We start from the raw sequence: 17,693 nt of genomic DNA, 5'->3' as shown, positions 1-17,693 counted from the left end.
CAACTAGAACAACCCCACACCATAATCCCCCCTCCACCAAACTTCCAAAAGTTCCACCTGTTCCACCAAAGTTCTCCTGGCAACCGTCAAACCCAGACTCGTCCATCAGATTGCCAGATGGAGAAGCATGATTCGTCACTCCAGAGAACACGCCTGCACTGCTCTAGAGTCCAGTGGTGGCGTGCTTTACACCACTGCATCCGATGCTTTGCATTGCAGCTGCTCGACCATGGAAACCCATTCAATGAAGCTCTCTGCGCACTTTTCTTGAGCTAATCTAAAGGCCACATGAAGTTTGAATTACTGTTAATTCAGTAATCATGCTCACATGGATGTTTGAAAAAGAACAAACATAGCCATAAATAATACATTCTATTCTTCACATATCCTTTATTAATGCTTAGTAACATCAGTATCGATCAGTAACATCCTATAACCATATAAACTAAAGAAAACAGTACACACCCCTTCCAAAACAAACAAACAAAAAAGCAAACAAAAACAAACAGAAATGATTAAGATTTAAATAATGGCTGAGGACAGATTTAAACCAAGAAAATAATATTGGACTGGGAAGAAAACCAGAAACCATTTAAAGCCAAGGACTTAATAAATAAATTAACAAATAGACAAACAAACAAATAAATAAATCATACTCTTATTCAATCCATTAAAATCTCTTCATTAATAAGGTTCAGTCAACTCTTCTTTTTTATATGTGTACTTTAAAAACTGAGCAGAGGGCAACACCATAGCTTGAACAGTCTGGTCTGTATTTGGGGCAGTGAGGAGTGGGGAGTGGGTAGGTGGATAGGTAAGGGCAGATGAAATGTAGGGCTTTATTGTGCTTGGAAGTGCACATTCATTCAAAACACGCGGGCTTGAGGGATGGGGTCACGCCCGGCACATGCACATGGTTACTGTAGTCAGGCAGCTTGGACAGGTGAAACAGGTGAGTCCAGTGGGTGTGGCTTCACGGCAGGGGTTCCCGGCAAAGGACAATCTCAAGCTCTGAGCGGTATAGTTTACCCCCATCTGACAAGGCCATGATGCTCCTCTTGAAGCCGGTAAGGTCCTTGCTGTCTACCTCCTAAGATCAAGCAGAGGATTATGGTATACCAGTCTCAAACACCATCATCAATTACAAGGCATATCCTCTTGGTGAGTGGTTGTGTCCTCTCACCGAGTTCTTCTCATAGAGGTCCCTCAAGAGGGCTTCCAGCTCCTGCTCATCAATGTAGCCATTTCCATCCTTATAAAGCGCAGAGAGAATACATCAGGTTTCAACAAATGCCCTGTGCACTGTACATGAGGAGCTGACTGTCATTACAGAGGGGACGACCAAAGGATATCTCCCTGAGGTTTGTTAACACTTACGACTAACTCACAAGACCATTTCACTGTTTCAGTGTTTACTGACTTATAGACTTTGGTTGATGTCATCGTAACTCTGTGAAATTACATAGGAGAGGGGGTGTTATTATGCAAACGACCAAACTCTGGGTGATGGGGGAGGTCATCCTTGTTGCTTTGCAAGCAGTCTAACGTTGTGTTCATCTGTGTCTGCCACATTATGCGCTGCTAGCTGCATTATCATTCACTCGACCTGCAGTGCCTCCCACTTGACTTTAATTATTATTTTCCTTCATCCATGATTCAGTAATGATGCCTTGCAGCCGCCCATGGTTCAGATGGCGGGGGGGGGGGGGATGGTACAGGACACACACCACCACGTTTATGCAGGATAGTGTTTAGTGTGTGATGCACCTGCTGCATGCTCAGCCTACGTTTTATTCATTATCAGCGTTTTTCTGCAGTCATCATAGTCGATTTGCGCTGAGCACGTACACGCCAGAAGGGGGAGAGTTTGGCTTGAACTTTTAGGCCAAATAAAAAAGGCAGAGAGTTTGTTACTGCAGAATGGAGATCTCGTCTGTCTGCCCAGATGAATGCAGCAGAAATAGTGTCTGTGGAAGCCCACTGACCCAGCAAAAAAGGGATTTACTATAACTATTTTTTAAATAACATACTAATACTAAGGACATTGCCGCTATATAAATGGTGTGATAGGACACAGAGACAAAGGAATGACCGTTGCAAATGTTTTGTACATAAGGGTGCATTTCTGTTGGTCCACAATCCCCTTTGCAATTTGCATTTGCAATTGTGACACCCAAAAGCCATTGTTAGGCAAATGATATCCTGAGTCTACTCAAGACAGAAAGTACAGGTGTGCTACTCACAGTCGTTTACCTGCTGAGGTGAATGAAAACACTTGCCATTTGCATGCAAAATGGATTCATGACGGAATCAGAGAGTGAGGTGCACCAGACATAACCAGCGATAAGAAAACTCCCTCAGGTTTCCCCCACTGTACTGAAAGCTGCTGTTGGCTGCCTGCCAACAGTCATGCATTCCTATTAATGAAGAATTGCACATTACCTTGTCATAATACGTGAAGATGGCATTGAACTGCTCAGCAGTCAGTTTTACACCCTGCAATACAAAAGAAACTTAATGCTTGGTGTTCTTTAGTCTTTGGTGTATACATGCAGCTTATAAAGTTGTGATCTTACCTGGAATTTCAATAAGAAGTTTTCCTGGACTGGTAGAAGCCTAAAAAAGAGACGAGCAGTCAACAAGCCATTAGAAAAACGATTTTATAAGTGAGAGTTGTGCTTATCAGCTAGAGCTTTCCTCACCTGGCCATTTCAGAGAGACCCAACTTCCCATCTCCGTTCAGATCAAACATCTTGAGCTGAGAGAGAGAGAGAGAGAGAGAGAGAGAGAGAGAGAGAGAGACATCAGAGCCTCTAAACATTAATGAGTACTATGGGTTGAATTCCCAAGGAGTACACATATTGTCATACTGATAAATATATAATATAATAATATATGATTATAATAATATATATTATTATAAATATATAATATGTTGGTATGTACCTTTCCCTGGAATTAAAAGTTTAATACCCAGTAATCTAGCTGTGCTGAAGAAGACATATATGTAAGTGGGTACATGATAATCTGGGCCCAGATAATCAGATTATTACAGAATGGAAACACCAAGGATTCATTAACTCAGGACATATTTATTTAAGGCCAGCAAGACTAATGGCGTTCCAGTGAAGAAACACCATAAGTGTTAATTCAACAGTGGTGATTTTTCAGTGGACAGGATCGCCATTGTGCAGGCTAATAGCTTCTCAGTGCATTAGAGCATGTTATTTAATTTAATTTCTATGTAAAACTTAAACTAAGTGGTGTGCACTTCAGTGTTCACTGTCCTTTTGCAGAAACCATTTGCTTACTTTGAAAAAGTCCATTGGCTTCTTGAGTATTACAAGCCATGTAAGTTGATACAAAAGAGAACCCTTTATTATAAAGGGTTGTTAGGTGTCAGGCCCGTAGCCAGGGGGGATCGAAGGGTTAGTTCGAACACATGCCCCTCAAGATAGGTAGGCTATTCAATGAATGAATTGTTAATCTCTTCAATGAGTTACTAGTTTGCTCTGGTGCCAACCACTGGTGATCGATCGCTTTAGGCGCAGCATAGAGGAAACATATAAGACATAACCCCCCCCCCCCCCCCCCCCCGTCAACGTTTGACACACACCCCAAATCAAATCTCACGCCTAGTGATTTTTAAAAGTTGGCAACCTTGCTTATAATGAATAAAATATGTCTAAATTAAAAGTTTTGAAGTGTGCTCGTGTATTTAGGGGGCGTTGGAGTAGAGAGCCAAATGAAGTCCACTTTTGGGGGAAAAAGACCCCCCCCCATCACAATGCTGGCTACGGGCCTGGGTGTTGCCAGTGGTTTGTAGTCAGCTCTCTTTAAGGAGTAACCAAAAATTGGATTAAAATAATACAAATACATTTCATAAATCAAATAAAAAAAACCAAGCCTATTCATAATTGACACATTCTTGATTACTATTGGACACATTTCTGTTTGATAATGGGAGAAAACGAAACCATTCGCTAGTATGGCTGCAGGGAGTCATTGCCGTGTATGTGCCCATTCTGGGTATATTTGGATTCTGTAATGACGTCTATTAGCAAAATGACAGGAAATTTGACCAATGAAATGTAGGGTGTTCAGTACAGAGACTGGCCATTTGCAGCCTGGCCTTTTTCAGCATTCTGAAGAAGGAGTAATGCACTGATCTAAAGGAGCACATAAAAGCATATAAAAGGACCACATGCTTCATTTACTACACCACACGTCTCAAAGTAAATAGCTTGTATTTCATTGCTTTAACACAGTCTACTGGCTAATCACATAAAGTCTCTAAATGGTAATCCAACGAAAAGTAACAATGACTTTAGTTTTCAGCGGTCAGCACGTCTTTACCTTTCAAAGAGTTGGAAAAATTACATTTATACCTCATGTACACTGCCGAATTTAAGCCAGAAGGTGAGATTGATCAGCCTTGTTTCCTAACTAGAAATTATGGTTTTAATTGTGTTGTAGTGTCTATATCCTTGTTACCGAATGTCTTCTTTCTGGGTGAATGTGATGGCCTCCTTTTAGGGGTAGTTAAAGTGACCATCAGAGTTACACACCACTGGGTCTATCCTCTGAATGAGTCCTCAAACATGTACTTACAATTGTCTGTGTGTATTCCTGCAGTTTCTGGTCATCATAGTGTCTGTTAGCCTTGATAAGCAGGTCTGAGAGAAAGCCCTAGAAAAAAGGACACATCACGATCATAAGACATCAGCCACTGTAAAAGTCGAGCATGTATGTGTGAAAGAGCATGGCCCACTAATAAATCACCTAAGTGACAAGTGGACTGTGAAACATTTGCAATTCATTTGTCCTTTGAAAACTGTGTTCCTGTGTGTGATTATTTGTATGCTGGGAGCTGATGCAGAGATTTGAATGTTCCCTTTGGGTGTCACTGGCCAATGCTAGAATCATTTGCATGCTTTTCATTTGCCTCTCCAGTCAAAGGAGGGCAGCACCACACGGGTCTGTCACGGGCCGCAGAGCAGCACCCCCACTGCAAAACGCCACCACATCTGGTCCAGTCTGATTCACTGGTTTTTGGGGGGTAAATTGTACAACACAATGTTTGAGATGGGCAAAGTACCTTAGCACCATCTTAGCACCATCTTAGCACCATAGCACCATAGTACCTTAGCACCAATGGACGTAGTTATAGTTTCTGCAGGGACTGCACAGGGATTGTAGGTCTGTCTATGTTCGTCTATATCTTACCTTCAGCTCATTTGCTTCAATGTAGCCACTGCGGTCTGTGTCATATCTTCGCCAGGCCTTCAGACAGACATAAACAAAATAAGTCACACATTCTTACATAAGTTATTGAACCTTATTGGTATATTTAAATGATTTAAATCCCTATATTAATGAACTTTCAAAGATCCCACTCCCCATTAACATGACACCAAAAATGTTTTTTAAATGTCATTGGTTCATTTTATGTATCAGCATTGGAATTGATTTTAAAGATTTAGGAATAATTATTCTTATCCATCTAATTATTATTATTATTATTATTATTATTATTATTATTATTATTATTATTATTATTATAGAGATTTTGAGGGAGTACATTTTGACAGTTGATTATTTTGCCAGCTCACTCAGATCATCAGTAATCAGTCATGCAGTAGGTACAGTCACTCTTGCATCCCTGCACTCACATCATATCACAGGCTCCACTCTCCTGGCTGTGAACGAAGTCTGCAGGAGTTTAACCCTCTGGTAATTGTGGTGGTTGTCATGACGGCACATGTAGATTGCATTAAGCTTTGTCAATTACTGCATATGTAAATTCTGTTAAACTTTGTCAATTACTGCATATGTAAATGATGTTAAACTTTGTCAATTACTACATATGTAAAGCCACTTCTGTTAAGTTCCATTGTCGATTAAAGTAACATTCCATAAGGAAATTTTGTCTTTGTTAGAACGGCCACACTTACTTGTCCATGTCTAGTTTCTATTCAGCTCAGCTGTGCATTGTAACAAGAAGTGCAAAATGCAATTTAATTCCTGTTTTAATCTCCCTGTTTCCTGCAAGGGTTCTTATCAAAGATTGATGCTGTGCTTTCTCAGGTCTGCAGAGACTAACAGTCCTATCTATAATGTATTACTCTGAAAATGGAAGTGTGTACTTCCTCACTCTATATATAAAGGTTTGCCCAGCACACTGGGTGATTAAAATGGTCCCCCTTCCCCATTTATGACTGTTCTTTCACAGTTTCACATAATGTAATGATGAGAGTTGATCTGTCCACCAAATCATCTTAAAATCCTTCATTTTGATCCAAGTCACAGAATGAAAAAGATCCATTTGAAGTTTTCTCATCAGTTTCATGTGACTGGGTTTTTTCTCAGTAACATGAATGGGCTGAGTAAAGGAACATTAGAAAGTAGAGTGATGAAAATTGCCTATCGCTGGAGTAGACCGCTTTCCCATCTAATTACCACTCGCTTTGACTTGAATCTAGACAGGTCAGAGGAAATTTCCTTGCTCTAATGCGATTAGGGCAATGATAAGAAGAGAGTTCTTAGAAAGGCCCTTGTCTATTGTGGACATAAATGGTTATTTTAATGGCAGGCAGAGCTACATTGCCTGTCACCATCCTGTAAACCCAATCTGACCCCAATCAGTATTCTATACCATGTTCAGATGCACTTGATAAGCACAGATGTGCTATAGATTATAGCAGAGGAGATAATTGTAGGGTTATATTGGCCACTGATGACCTCATTCTTGCGGTAGAGCTGTATACCCCTGTTAATGTGTGTTTAGGAATATAACACCTGACAAAGAGAAGTGATAACTTATACACTACACATTCAATGTGATTTCATTTATCTAAAAGACAATCTTTTGGCAATCGTAAGGATCTTAATATCAGTGTTTGGTATGCTTAATCTGGAAACATATTCAGTTCCATTGAGCTATTTTAAAGTCATGATTAAGATTTTATAATGCATCTGGATCCAATTCCAACTTTCTTAATTAACTCTATGACATATTTATAAGATAGCTTCAGTGTGCTTATATGTGCTGTAGAGACAGTCTACCATAAAACCTAAAACCAGTTCATTAGTCTTTCAAATTTGTAGAAAACCTGTTTTCCTGATTGACCCTGTTACACTGGCTAAAACACATTATCCAAAAAGTATGGATAATATGGTAGCAGTGATGTTTTGCTACCATATAAAATCCTTTTTATGTATGGTGTGTTTGTGGTGAAATAACTCATACATCTCAATACAAATTATAGCTAATGTGTATTAATAGCCAACATGTGTTTTACTACTATATCAACTCATTGTACCAGAAATGGAGTGGACATAGTAGTACTTGTCCCTTGAAGTATCACTCCTGATTCAGACAGCCACCACAGTGTAGATTTGCTACAAAAAGGAATCAGTCTAATTTCTTACCGCCATGAACTCAGAGCTGGTGCTTGCAAACTGTCTGAAGCAGAGCAGGAAGTTTTCTTCTGTCGGTAGGATCTGGGCCAGCTTGGAAGAGAAACGGATACGTGAGAGAAGAGATGAGAAAAGAAAGAGAAATGAGAGGAGAGATGAGAAAAGATAAATGAAGAGGAGAGATGAGAAAAGATAAATGAATACATGAGAGGAGAGATGAGAAAAGAAAGAGAAATGAGAGGAGAGATGAGAAAAGAGAAAGGAATACATGAGAGGAGAGATGAGAAAAGAAAGAGAAATGAGAGGAGAGATAATAATAATAATAATAATAATAATAGAATTTTATTTATAAGCACCTTTCAAGACACACAAGGACACTTTACAAGGGAATAGGCAACAAGAGTTTAAATAAACTAAAAAGGATTAGAATAAGTCACAACAATTTAAAATAGATGATTTTTTTTGTCCAGCCCAGATGAGAAAAGAGAAACAGATACATGAGAGGAGAGATGAGAAAAGAAAAACAGATATGTGAGAGGAGATATGAGAAAAGAAAGAAAAATGAGAGGAGAGATGAGAAAAGAGAAACAGATACATAAGAGGAGAGATGAGAAAAGAGAAACAGATACATGAGAGGAGAGATGAGAAAAGAGAAAGGTGTTTTTTCTCTCTGATGGTGCTGAGAGTAAATGACAAGTGTGAAGATTAAATGGAGAATGCGCACTGCCCCCTGTCATTCTGAAGCATAAAACTAACAGATTGAATCTGAAAATCTATCGTCTTAAAGGTCATCAGCCATCCGTCCTCGACAAGTGCTGTTGCGACTGACTCCATTTTTGGAACCATGCAAATTCTTACCTCTGACATCTCAATCCTACCATCTTTGTTCTTGTCGAATTTCTGCATAAACTCTCTCATCTTCTCTCTGAAAGATGCGTTTGTGGGGTCCTGAAACATACCAGTATTCAGGGAAGACTCTGCTTGAGTGTGAGCTATACACTAGCAACAATCACCTTCATTTCAGTTTATTTTGTGTTCATGTCTGTTTAATGTTTTCAAGCTCCTAATATTGCAGATTCAATACTGTACATAATAATCCTGTCATGTAAAGAAAGTCAAGTCAGTTTATGGGTGCTTTTGGAAAGATCTGTAGGCTAGTTAAGTTACTGAATTTATGGGGCTGTAAGATACATTTATTAGACACAATTTCTGAGACTTCTCACTTTCGCTGTTTGACAGTCAAGAAAATGAAAACTCTTTCCCCATCTCCTTGCTAAGACTTCATATACATGCTGTCTATGCCATCAGCCAGGGGCTGTCATGACTACAGTGTTTAATTTACACAGGCTAGGACAAAATGGTGATGCGAGCCATTTTTGCAAGGACTTGAAGGACTTGACTTGAATCACTCTGTTCAAAAGCATTTTTGGTATAAATTCACTCTTCACTTAAAGTGTGTAGGGTTCTTAGTGCAGACTGCCATCTAAACGTACTCGCTGTCTCTGTGCCACCTAATTCTGATGTCACTTTTGCGTTTACTTACCACACCTGCTCCTCGCCGGGCTGTCTCCAGCTCTCTAAAGAAGTTCTCGAGCTCTTTGCCCTCGATGTAGCCATTTCCTGTAATATGAGATCCATATTACAATAACATTTGAAATCTGAAGTACATACATTTAGAGTTAGAGTTCAAAATATTCCTCAGCGTTCTGGTTTATGTGCTGGGGCAGTGACTATGGACACTGTCTGATAATGGACACTTGACATAAAGTAGATCATTGGCTGGATGGCAGACTTTCTATAAAGCTGGCTGACTTTCAGTATTGGTTTGCTGGCTGGCATCCAAACCAGGGTAACTACAGGGCTTAATTAAAAACTCTTGACGGCTGTCCTCCCAAGTGTGCTATGAGCATATTTTTTTCCCACTTTGGCTCTAACTGGGAAACCTTCTGTGGGTTCTGTGGTTACCTTTTAAGTTTAACTTAGTCGAAAAGACTAAAATGGGAACTATTGAGATTCCAACCCAATTTGCCATTATATATATATATTGAACAGTCTATCTTCTATCTTCAATCCTTCAATCTCTAGAGACTTTCATATATAATATATATATATATATTTTTTTTTTACCTGTGCGCAATTTCCCGTATCAGGAAATAAAGGAAATCTGTGCATGTATATGCAGATTAAACAGATTAAGATGAAGGGCTACTGTAAATGCAACATGTTTGAACAGTCTCTCTAGAGACTTTCAATTCATTTTACAACAGTGGCATTTACAGAACGAAAATCAAGCTCTCTATCTTTCTCTCTCTCTCTCTGGTATTTACAATACCCACAAACTAATAAACAAATACAGTGTGTACAAATAGGAGACATATGCCAATATGCTAAACCACTGCAGTGCCAGCAATGCCCTGTGACTTTCATTATCTCAACAACTGCACATTGATTATACATTGAGTTCTGACTCAGCTCAGTGCAATTGAGTACTTAATTGGTCTATTGTGATGAATAGTGAGGTCATCCACTTTAATTACATTTTATCCAAATACCCTGGCATATGTAGGGAGAAACCAATTGCTGTTTTTATTCCTAATGATATATGAACGGCTATTCCTTTGCATTACATTCAATTTGCAATTAAAACAGTTAATTGTACTTGATTCATTTTCAATACAATGAAACAGATTATCCACAGCAGAGAAATACATACAATACGCATTTCATGATTCTAGAATGTGTGCATGATTTACTACAAAACCAATGGTTTGAAATAGTTTTACTGATAAATATGGTAACTGATAAAAATAAATAAATATGGTAGTCAAATGATTTAAGCACATTCATTATCTTATATTATGTATTAGTATTTTCACCAATATTTGACAATAGTATGTAGTATTAATTTATTTTCTGTAGCCAATTTGGACTCATATCCATGCCATCTAGTTATCTCATAAGCAGTGGTGGAGCTAGACTTTTTTTCAAGGGGTGGCCAAAGGGTGACCAAGGCTTTATCAGAGGGGTCCATATACAAATGATGAACGAAAGGAAACACATATTTTCTCTTAAGATTACCATTTCCAGTGGGGTGGCAAGGGCTCTCTTGGGGGTGGCAATTGCCACCCCTGCCCCCCCTTTGGCTCCGCCACTGCTCATAAGCCCATAACAGATATTGGTAGAACAGAGCTAGTCAAGTAAAAATAGAGACTTTTGAATGCCTTATAGGATTGCTTTGGAACTGGACTTTGCTGAGATTGGGGCCCTTTATTGTAATTAAGTGGAATCCATTTCTACAGCAAAATTCCCTTTTGTAATAATTAATATAAAGCCAAATGCTCTTGGAAATTCTTAAAATTTCACAATAAATGATTGGCAATAAACTCCGATCCTTTAAACCATTAATGCAAATACAGAGGGTCTGTAGGGTGAATGAATATAAGTGAATGTACTTAATACACAGGTATCCCATACAAAACTATAGGTTGATTTATTACTTTGTTCTAAAGATGCCATAGGTCTTTTAACGTGCCAACAAACGAATTGACTTGAGAAGACGTTTATTTTCATAGTTTATTGTTTTAATTACCGTACAGAACATTAATTTGAAACAAACTATGGCTATAGACACTATTCTTATCTCTGGGCCCCATGTATTCGTTAAAATCCAAATTAATGGACTGGTATAAAGCTCACTATTTATTAGCTATAGAAGCCCACCACGTCGAAGACTTTGATAATTCTTATATACGATACATGATATTGTGGTTTAAATGACTTCTTTTCAGTTTGCTTTCATACATTTAATATCTATTATAAATTAGCCGTCTTATCATTCCACGTTCAATTATATTGGCCTGTTTTGCTAGACCCCCCAAAATACCCCAAACATCGTCCAACAATTAAAAAAATGTGTAATGGCTTAAAGATTTTTCCTTAAAATTGTTTATTCTCAAACTTTATCTACAGACCTATGAAACAGCGGAATTTAAGTTGTCGCCCAACGGCCAAACCGTCACCTGTGCCAAGTCCGCTCTGTCAACCCGCACGCGTTATGGAACAGATTTGCGCAGCCTGCCTGTACAGTGCTGGTGAAGTGAACTCGTCCACACAGCAGAACATATTGCAAAGGTTGAACTTGTATACGACAAGCAGTACAGTTTATAATCACCGATGCGTGGACTTCTCTGTGCCATAGCGCACCATACCACATTGCGGTTCACCACTTAAGCTAAACTTGGATTCCGTCTGGACCAGTGTATCACGACTTTAAATTAAATCTAGAGGTTCAAAGATTGCAGACACTTTTCCAGTTAGTTCACTTAAATCTGATGTTCATCCTTTTTCATGATATTCTTCACTAATGAACACGAGGCTTTCTGTGGAGTTCTTGTGTTACTAAGGCAACGTCTGCTAAATTTGTCTGGAGTCATCTTGAAATCTATCGTAAATAAATTCTCAACAACAATGAGTAATTCTTGATAAGTATAAAACAAAATCCGATAAGACCACAGTAGCATATGAACTCTGAGGTCAAGTGACAAAAGCGCGATCCAACTATGCCAGTACGTCTGTGTACGGACTAAGAATATAACAACTTGTCCTTTAATATATTTTCCTTTCTCACATGTTAATGAAAACATTTCCTCAAAAATGTCTTGGAATAATATTTTGTTCATCTACTGTGAAATCTCAATACCCTTTAAATTTTTTATCTTTTTCAAACGTCCTTGGGAGCGTCTCACTTAGTCAACAGTAATCATGTACAATACCTTTGGATAACTTTGTTCCTTACTCACCATCGGTATCAAAATGTTTCCAGATTTCAAGGAACTGGGATGCCGTCAGTTCCGCCAAGTGAAGATAAGGAGGCTGTTGCGCTTTGTTTGCCATGCTTTTCGTTTATTTCTCCCTTGTACGCAAGAAAATCCCCGGTGAACGTTTACTTTGTCAGACACCGATTCTCACTGTTACCAACCGTGCGCTGCCGGTGCTTTTAAATGAGCGAAAACGCTGCAATCCTTCCAGTAGCGTGCAGGTGGCGCAGTAGCCCCAGTACCGTCAGGCTCAGCTTGCGCGCATCTGCTGATGCGTGGTATGTGGCTAGGGACGTGAAACCCTCCTCTCTTCATGCGTAAAGCGATGCTCAGCGCACCGAGACCTTCCGAAAAACTTCAACTGGGTCAGGCGTTGTTCTGTACCCAGACACTGAACACCGGCATTATAAATTGGTCTCCCCAAACTCAATTATGTAAATAATACCTAAAACTTACATACAGGAACAAATAGCTTTATAGGAAGAAAAAATATTCTTGTTGTCAAGCTCATCCAAGCATTTCTTCATTCTGCAACATTTTGCATGCTATGAAAGTACAGAGCAAGCTTTTGGTATAGGCCTGTGAACACATTATATGTGTGAACAATGTAACGTTGAAAGCATGACACTGCCATGGTTTCCCCTGTTTAAATGGGGACCTGGGGGCAAAGGTGTGTGCGTGAGAGTGTATGTGTGTGAATCAATGGATGTGTGAGTGTATGTGTGTGTGTGTGTGTGTGTGTGTGTGTGTGTGTGTGTGTGTGTGTGTGTGTGTGTGTGTGTGTGTGTGTGTGTGTGTGTGTGAGTGAGTGAGACAGCAGAGAGAGAGAGAGAGAGAAATTGTGTTTTTTTTTTTTTTTTGCAAATAACTGATCACATGAGCACCTCATTGAGGTATTTACCATAGTGAGCAATGAGTGGCTTCAGACTGTGCCTGAAGCATCATTGGCCATCACGTTCATCCACACGGATTAGTACTATCCCCTGAAAGACGGCCTGAGTCACGTGAGTATGTGAGAAACATCCTGATGCTCGCCTGCTGCAGGGACTGACAGCTCAGCGATAATTACAACGCGCTTTCTCCCGACTGAACGACAGGAGACGTGTATGCGCTGCTCAAGAAGGTTTAACGTCAATTTTCAAGTGTTTTCCTGAACTAACTCTAGCAAAGCCAAATTAATTAGATTTCCACGCACTAATCACACTTCACATGTTCCCAAGAGGTCCGTCTCTGGGGAGGTTTTTTTTTTCCGGGACACTGATTTTGTATTACAAGTGCAAGCTCATAGCTAAGTGACAGATTTTGAAGAGGGGCAAAGGTGGTAACTGTCTGAGAGTCACTGTTTAATCAACACAGGTCTTTGATTAATGTTTTATACCGGCAGAGTAGAGGGCTCTCGTGTAAGTTATGGATTTGTATAATGAATAACCCGTGCAGCTTTTGTCTTGCCTTGTATTTTGCATTTGGATAAGAGTGCATGAACATGATCAATCTCCTTTTTTGTATCCATATTACATTTGTCGGCCCTTAGGTGAACTGAACCCTTTGTAGATAAACTCTTAAAGACCTTCGTTATGAGCTGACGTGTTTAATGCCTCCTATGTTGGAGCAGGAAACACATAAAATTGCACAGAGCACTGGGTCCATGGGACCATGGTGGAGAACGTTCTGAGTGTGTCGTGCAGGTTCACCCGAGCAGTGCCGAGAATCAGCCTCAGGAGCTAATATAGTACTCAGGATTTAGTATTATAGGGAGAAGTCATTTACCACACTGCTTCACCTTCATCTTAAGGGCACTGCTGATTGGTGGTATGTATGATGAGGGAAAGTGGCATCCTGGTCTTGGAAGGCCAGAGCAATGGCAGCCTGGTTCCTAATTGGTGCTGAAATATGAATGACCTGGAGAAAACCTTTGTCGTCTGCAGCTCCAGTGGAGCTGAAATGGATGGGGATCGGCTTACAGCAGCACAGTCTCACAATAACAATATGCTCTTTTGACTTTATGTCTATGAAAAGATACAAATGGTTAGGGTTACATGCAATAAACAGGTTGCAATCAGGTTGTAAGATTGACAGAATGAGAGATCTGAGGAGAAAGAAGGTATAGAATGAGTGGCAGATAATGATGCTGTAGTTCCATTCTTCACTATTCAAGTCAACAAACTCAGATTCACTCCTGGAGTAATATTCCCCTGCCTAACTAACATGACACTTCACCTCTGACGTACACTGGATCTCCCCAGTAGGAGAGGTTTTCTCAGGCTTTTACAGCACATCTCACAGAACTGCCCATAGAAGCATTTTGGATGCTGTGTGCTATGGCCATTAGTGAATGGGTCACAGTGCCGTAGTCTTGGGCCAGCCGGCTTCTGCATTATGCAGTAGAGCAGTGGATATCAGAGCAAATGGCTCACAGTTTCCAGAATGGATGTTGGGATGTTCAGGAATGTGACAGGAGTATGTGCAAACCTGTTCTCATCTGAGAAAGTCCTTAAATTGGTTTGTTCTGTATTATTCAAAGTGTCACCTGAGTTGACTCCTCCTCATCCCTGAAACACAGAGGCATCTCAGACTCACCCGTTCCATTTTGATCAATATCTAGTAAACCATTGCTTTTAATACACATGAAATAATCATGTTTTTAAATATGCAACAGGAAAATATAAATATGAATTTGTGAAAATAACATTTTCGCACGCACGCACGCACACACACACACACGCACACACACACGCACGCACGCACGCACGCACGCACGCACGCACGCACGCACACACACACACACACACACACACACATTTTTACATTTTCAGACATTCCCACTCTGCCCACCCAGACCTTTATGTCTCTTTGTCTCGTTTTTGTCTCTTTCTAATCAGCACTGCAACTTTTAATAGGTGAGATGAGACTCTGATGAAGAGACACTCATATAACAGACAGGAAGGGGAGAAGAGATCACCCAAAGGGACACAGCATGCATTAGGAAGCTGAACATGTTATGGCAAACTCCCTGTATCCTCTGTGCAGGCCTGCACTGAGTGTCATCCTTGGAGATGGGGCCACTTCAGACCCGGAGACTTTACTTACTGTAAGATAGACACAGTAATGTATTTTCTCCACCACGGACGACTGACATCAGATAGAGGGAGAGAGACAGAGACAGGGAGATCTCAGTAGAAGAATGTAATATAGGAGAAAATAGAAAAAGAGCTAGAAGTGTGAACAGCCGTGCATATATCTCAGTGGAGGGGTGTCAGTGTCTCAATCACATCTCCCACGGCGGCACATCTTATTTTAAAATGAAAATCCATCTCTCCTTGCCTCCTCAATAAACACCGACTCAATTGCACGGTGACAAAAGAGGCAAAGGAAATAGGCTGAGACATCCATGTTGAACAAAGGCTGCACAAGGGGCCTGCTCACCCATCAGCAGGCCCCCCACTGATACCCCAGCCGAACACCAGGCGACTGGGCCGCCAGATGCGTTATTGACTACCTGCCCCGCTCTGATCATGCTACCTTGCTGTCACATTCAAAGCACACTGGATGATGCTTTTGTCGTGTAGATATCAGATAACCCGGGGCATAACTACTCTTCCTGTCTGCCCATGGAGTTGACAATAGCAGCTGATCTTAAAAAGGCTGCATGTAATTTCGAAGAAGTGCTAAGGATATTCTTGCAAAACCTTTGAACCGATAACACAGCAGATGGATGACCAAGCTGCAGCCACAAATATTTAATTTATAAGAAACACAGCTATAGATCATTTAAGACATTTGTGATACAGGTGTTAAAGCAGTACAAGAAACACGTATGTGTTAGTGCACTATATTGTCTCATTGCACTTGATTAGTGAGATTAAAAATGCAAGAGCAGAACTTCTTCATCTCATCAATCTAATCAACTCACAGTATGGGACACTTTAGCACACTCACTGTCACATAAAACAACATAGGCTCATCTTCCTCACATTATGTTATTCTAATAACCTTGTGAAATAAATCTCCCAGAGTGGCTGCAGGTCAAAGAACTGTTGGGTCATAATCCATAATTCATATTTAATGGTGTCCTGGCCAGTTAAAACTCAGTATTACAAGGAAAAGATTCTTCCCATCACCATCTGGCTCTAGCCATTGAACTGTGTCCCTGACCAAGACCCACAGTCGTCAATATTTATAACTATACCTTAGAGGTCACTAGTGTTATTCCATTGATTTCTCAATACTGCTACAAATTTTGACACTTTTTTCTTTCAGATAGTACTGGATATATAAGACCCAGTATTTTTATTTCAAGTCATTCACCATGACCGTGAAAACCAAAGAAATGACATGTAATGTTCCCAAGTACAGTCAGTGAATGACAAGACTCCTCATGTCAATATAAGGGCTACTCGGTTCAGTACCGGCCCAGACAAAAGCGTGGTGTTCTGGGACGGTTCTGTTCAGAGAACGCTGACAGGCTGACGTGTGCTTGCCTTTCTGCAGAGGTTCTCCATCGCAGTGCCCACAGTGGGACAGCTGAGAATCTGCTCAAATGAATCAGCATGATGATGGAGAATCGGTGAGATGCAAACCCGTGACAAAGGACACAACAGGAACGAGAATGGCTGAGACTATTAGTGGACCACTGCCTTTAAATCCCTGAGAGACAAACACCTAAGAGCTCTACTGCAGTTGTGTCAAAGTAGACATAATGAGGTGTCTCTGTAGAGCTGAGTGAGAGCCATTATGAAAGAACCCATGAGAGCAACCCAGTCACCTGAATTATTTTGTCTGAGCGCTGTATATTATAACCTAGAGAACAGCAGAGGTAGCGCACAGGTCATCACGCCAGGCAGTTTCCACTGCGCTAGCCAGTGGCAAAGATGTGATGAAATGAAGTGCTGAATAAGGGCTTTAGTTTGGCACAAGAAATGTGATTCAGATCTCTTTTTCAGAACCATCTTATTAAAGGTTTCAGGAATATCAATTTTGTTGTGAGAGATGCTTTTGAGTGATCTAAATCAACAAAACACCACATCACCCATTTTGAAAGCAGTAATCTTCTTTTCCTCTTGATTGTGTCATTTCCTGGCCTTCATCTGAACTACAGTTACTGAATGCTCAGCAGTCGGCCAAGACGGGTTTATTCCCCACACGTCCACAGAAGCCATTATCTCAAATGTAATCACGTTTCATTGGGTTTTCCATTTACAGCGAGTATGTCTCTCTTCATGTATAACAGCGGGAGGATCTTACCCTCATCCCTTGAGAAATGTCTACTGTAAACTTCACAGCTCTGCTTGTAGGACAGGTCAGCATAAACAATCAATAACACGGGGGGTGAGGTGGGATGCCTTTACATTCAGTAATGTTACTCATAGAATGTATGCCATGTTTGCACTCAACGTGCGCGCGCACACACACACACACACACACACACACACACACACACACACACACACACACACACAA

The 17,693-nt window shown here is 40.4% G+C and overlaps 1 protein-coding gene across 1 annotated transcript; it reads right to left on the bottom strand.

Annotated features, from left to right (window-relative positions):
* Positions 1–366: 366 nt before the first annotated feature.
* Positions 367–12,486, bottom strand: calb2a (calbindin 2a). Its single transcript, XM_076992131.1, has 11 exons — positions 12,219–12,486; positions 8,963–9,039; positions 8,278–8,367; positions 7,432–7,512; positions 5,227–5,283; positions 4,612–4,689; positions 2,703–2,758; positions 2,577–2,616; positions 2,443–2,496; positions 1,184–1,252; positions 367–1,090 (listed from the first exon to the last, which is right to left on the bottom strand). Exons 1-11 carry the CDS (start codon positions 12,310–12,312, stop codon positions 974–976), a joined length of 813 nt encoding a protein of 270 aa, XP_076848246.1. The 5' UTR covers positions 12,313–12,486; the 3' UTR covers positions 367–973.
* Positions 12,487–17,693: the final 5,207 nt, after the last annotated feature.

The sequence above is a fragment of the Brachyhypopomus gauderio genome, chromosome 2 (assembly GCF_052324685.1).
Source record: "Brachyhypopomus gauderio isolate BG-103 chromosome 2, BGAUD_0.2, whole genome shotgun sequence".
Classification (NCBI taxonomy): Eukaryota; Metazoa; Chordata; class Actinopteri; order Gymnotiformes; family Hypopomidae; genus Brachyhypopomus; species Brachyhypopomus gauderio.
The sequence above is the reverse complement of the archived record's forward strand: the minus strand, read 5'-3'. Positions and strand labels throughout refer to the sequence as shown.

Coding starts and splice junctions, on each gene's coding strand:
- calb2a (XM_076992131.1), bottom strand. CDS start 12,312: ATGGCAAACAAAGCGCAACAGCCTCCTTATCTTCACTTGGCGGAACTG. Junction 2,759..4,611: donor AGGAATACACACAGACAATT/GTAAGTACATGT, acceptor TCTCTCTCTCAG/CTCAAGATGTTTGATCTGAA. Junction 2,497..2,576: donor ACTTCTTATTGAAATTCCAG/GTAAGATCACAA, acceptor TTTGTATTGCAG/GGTGTAAAACTGACTGCTGA.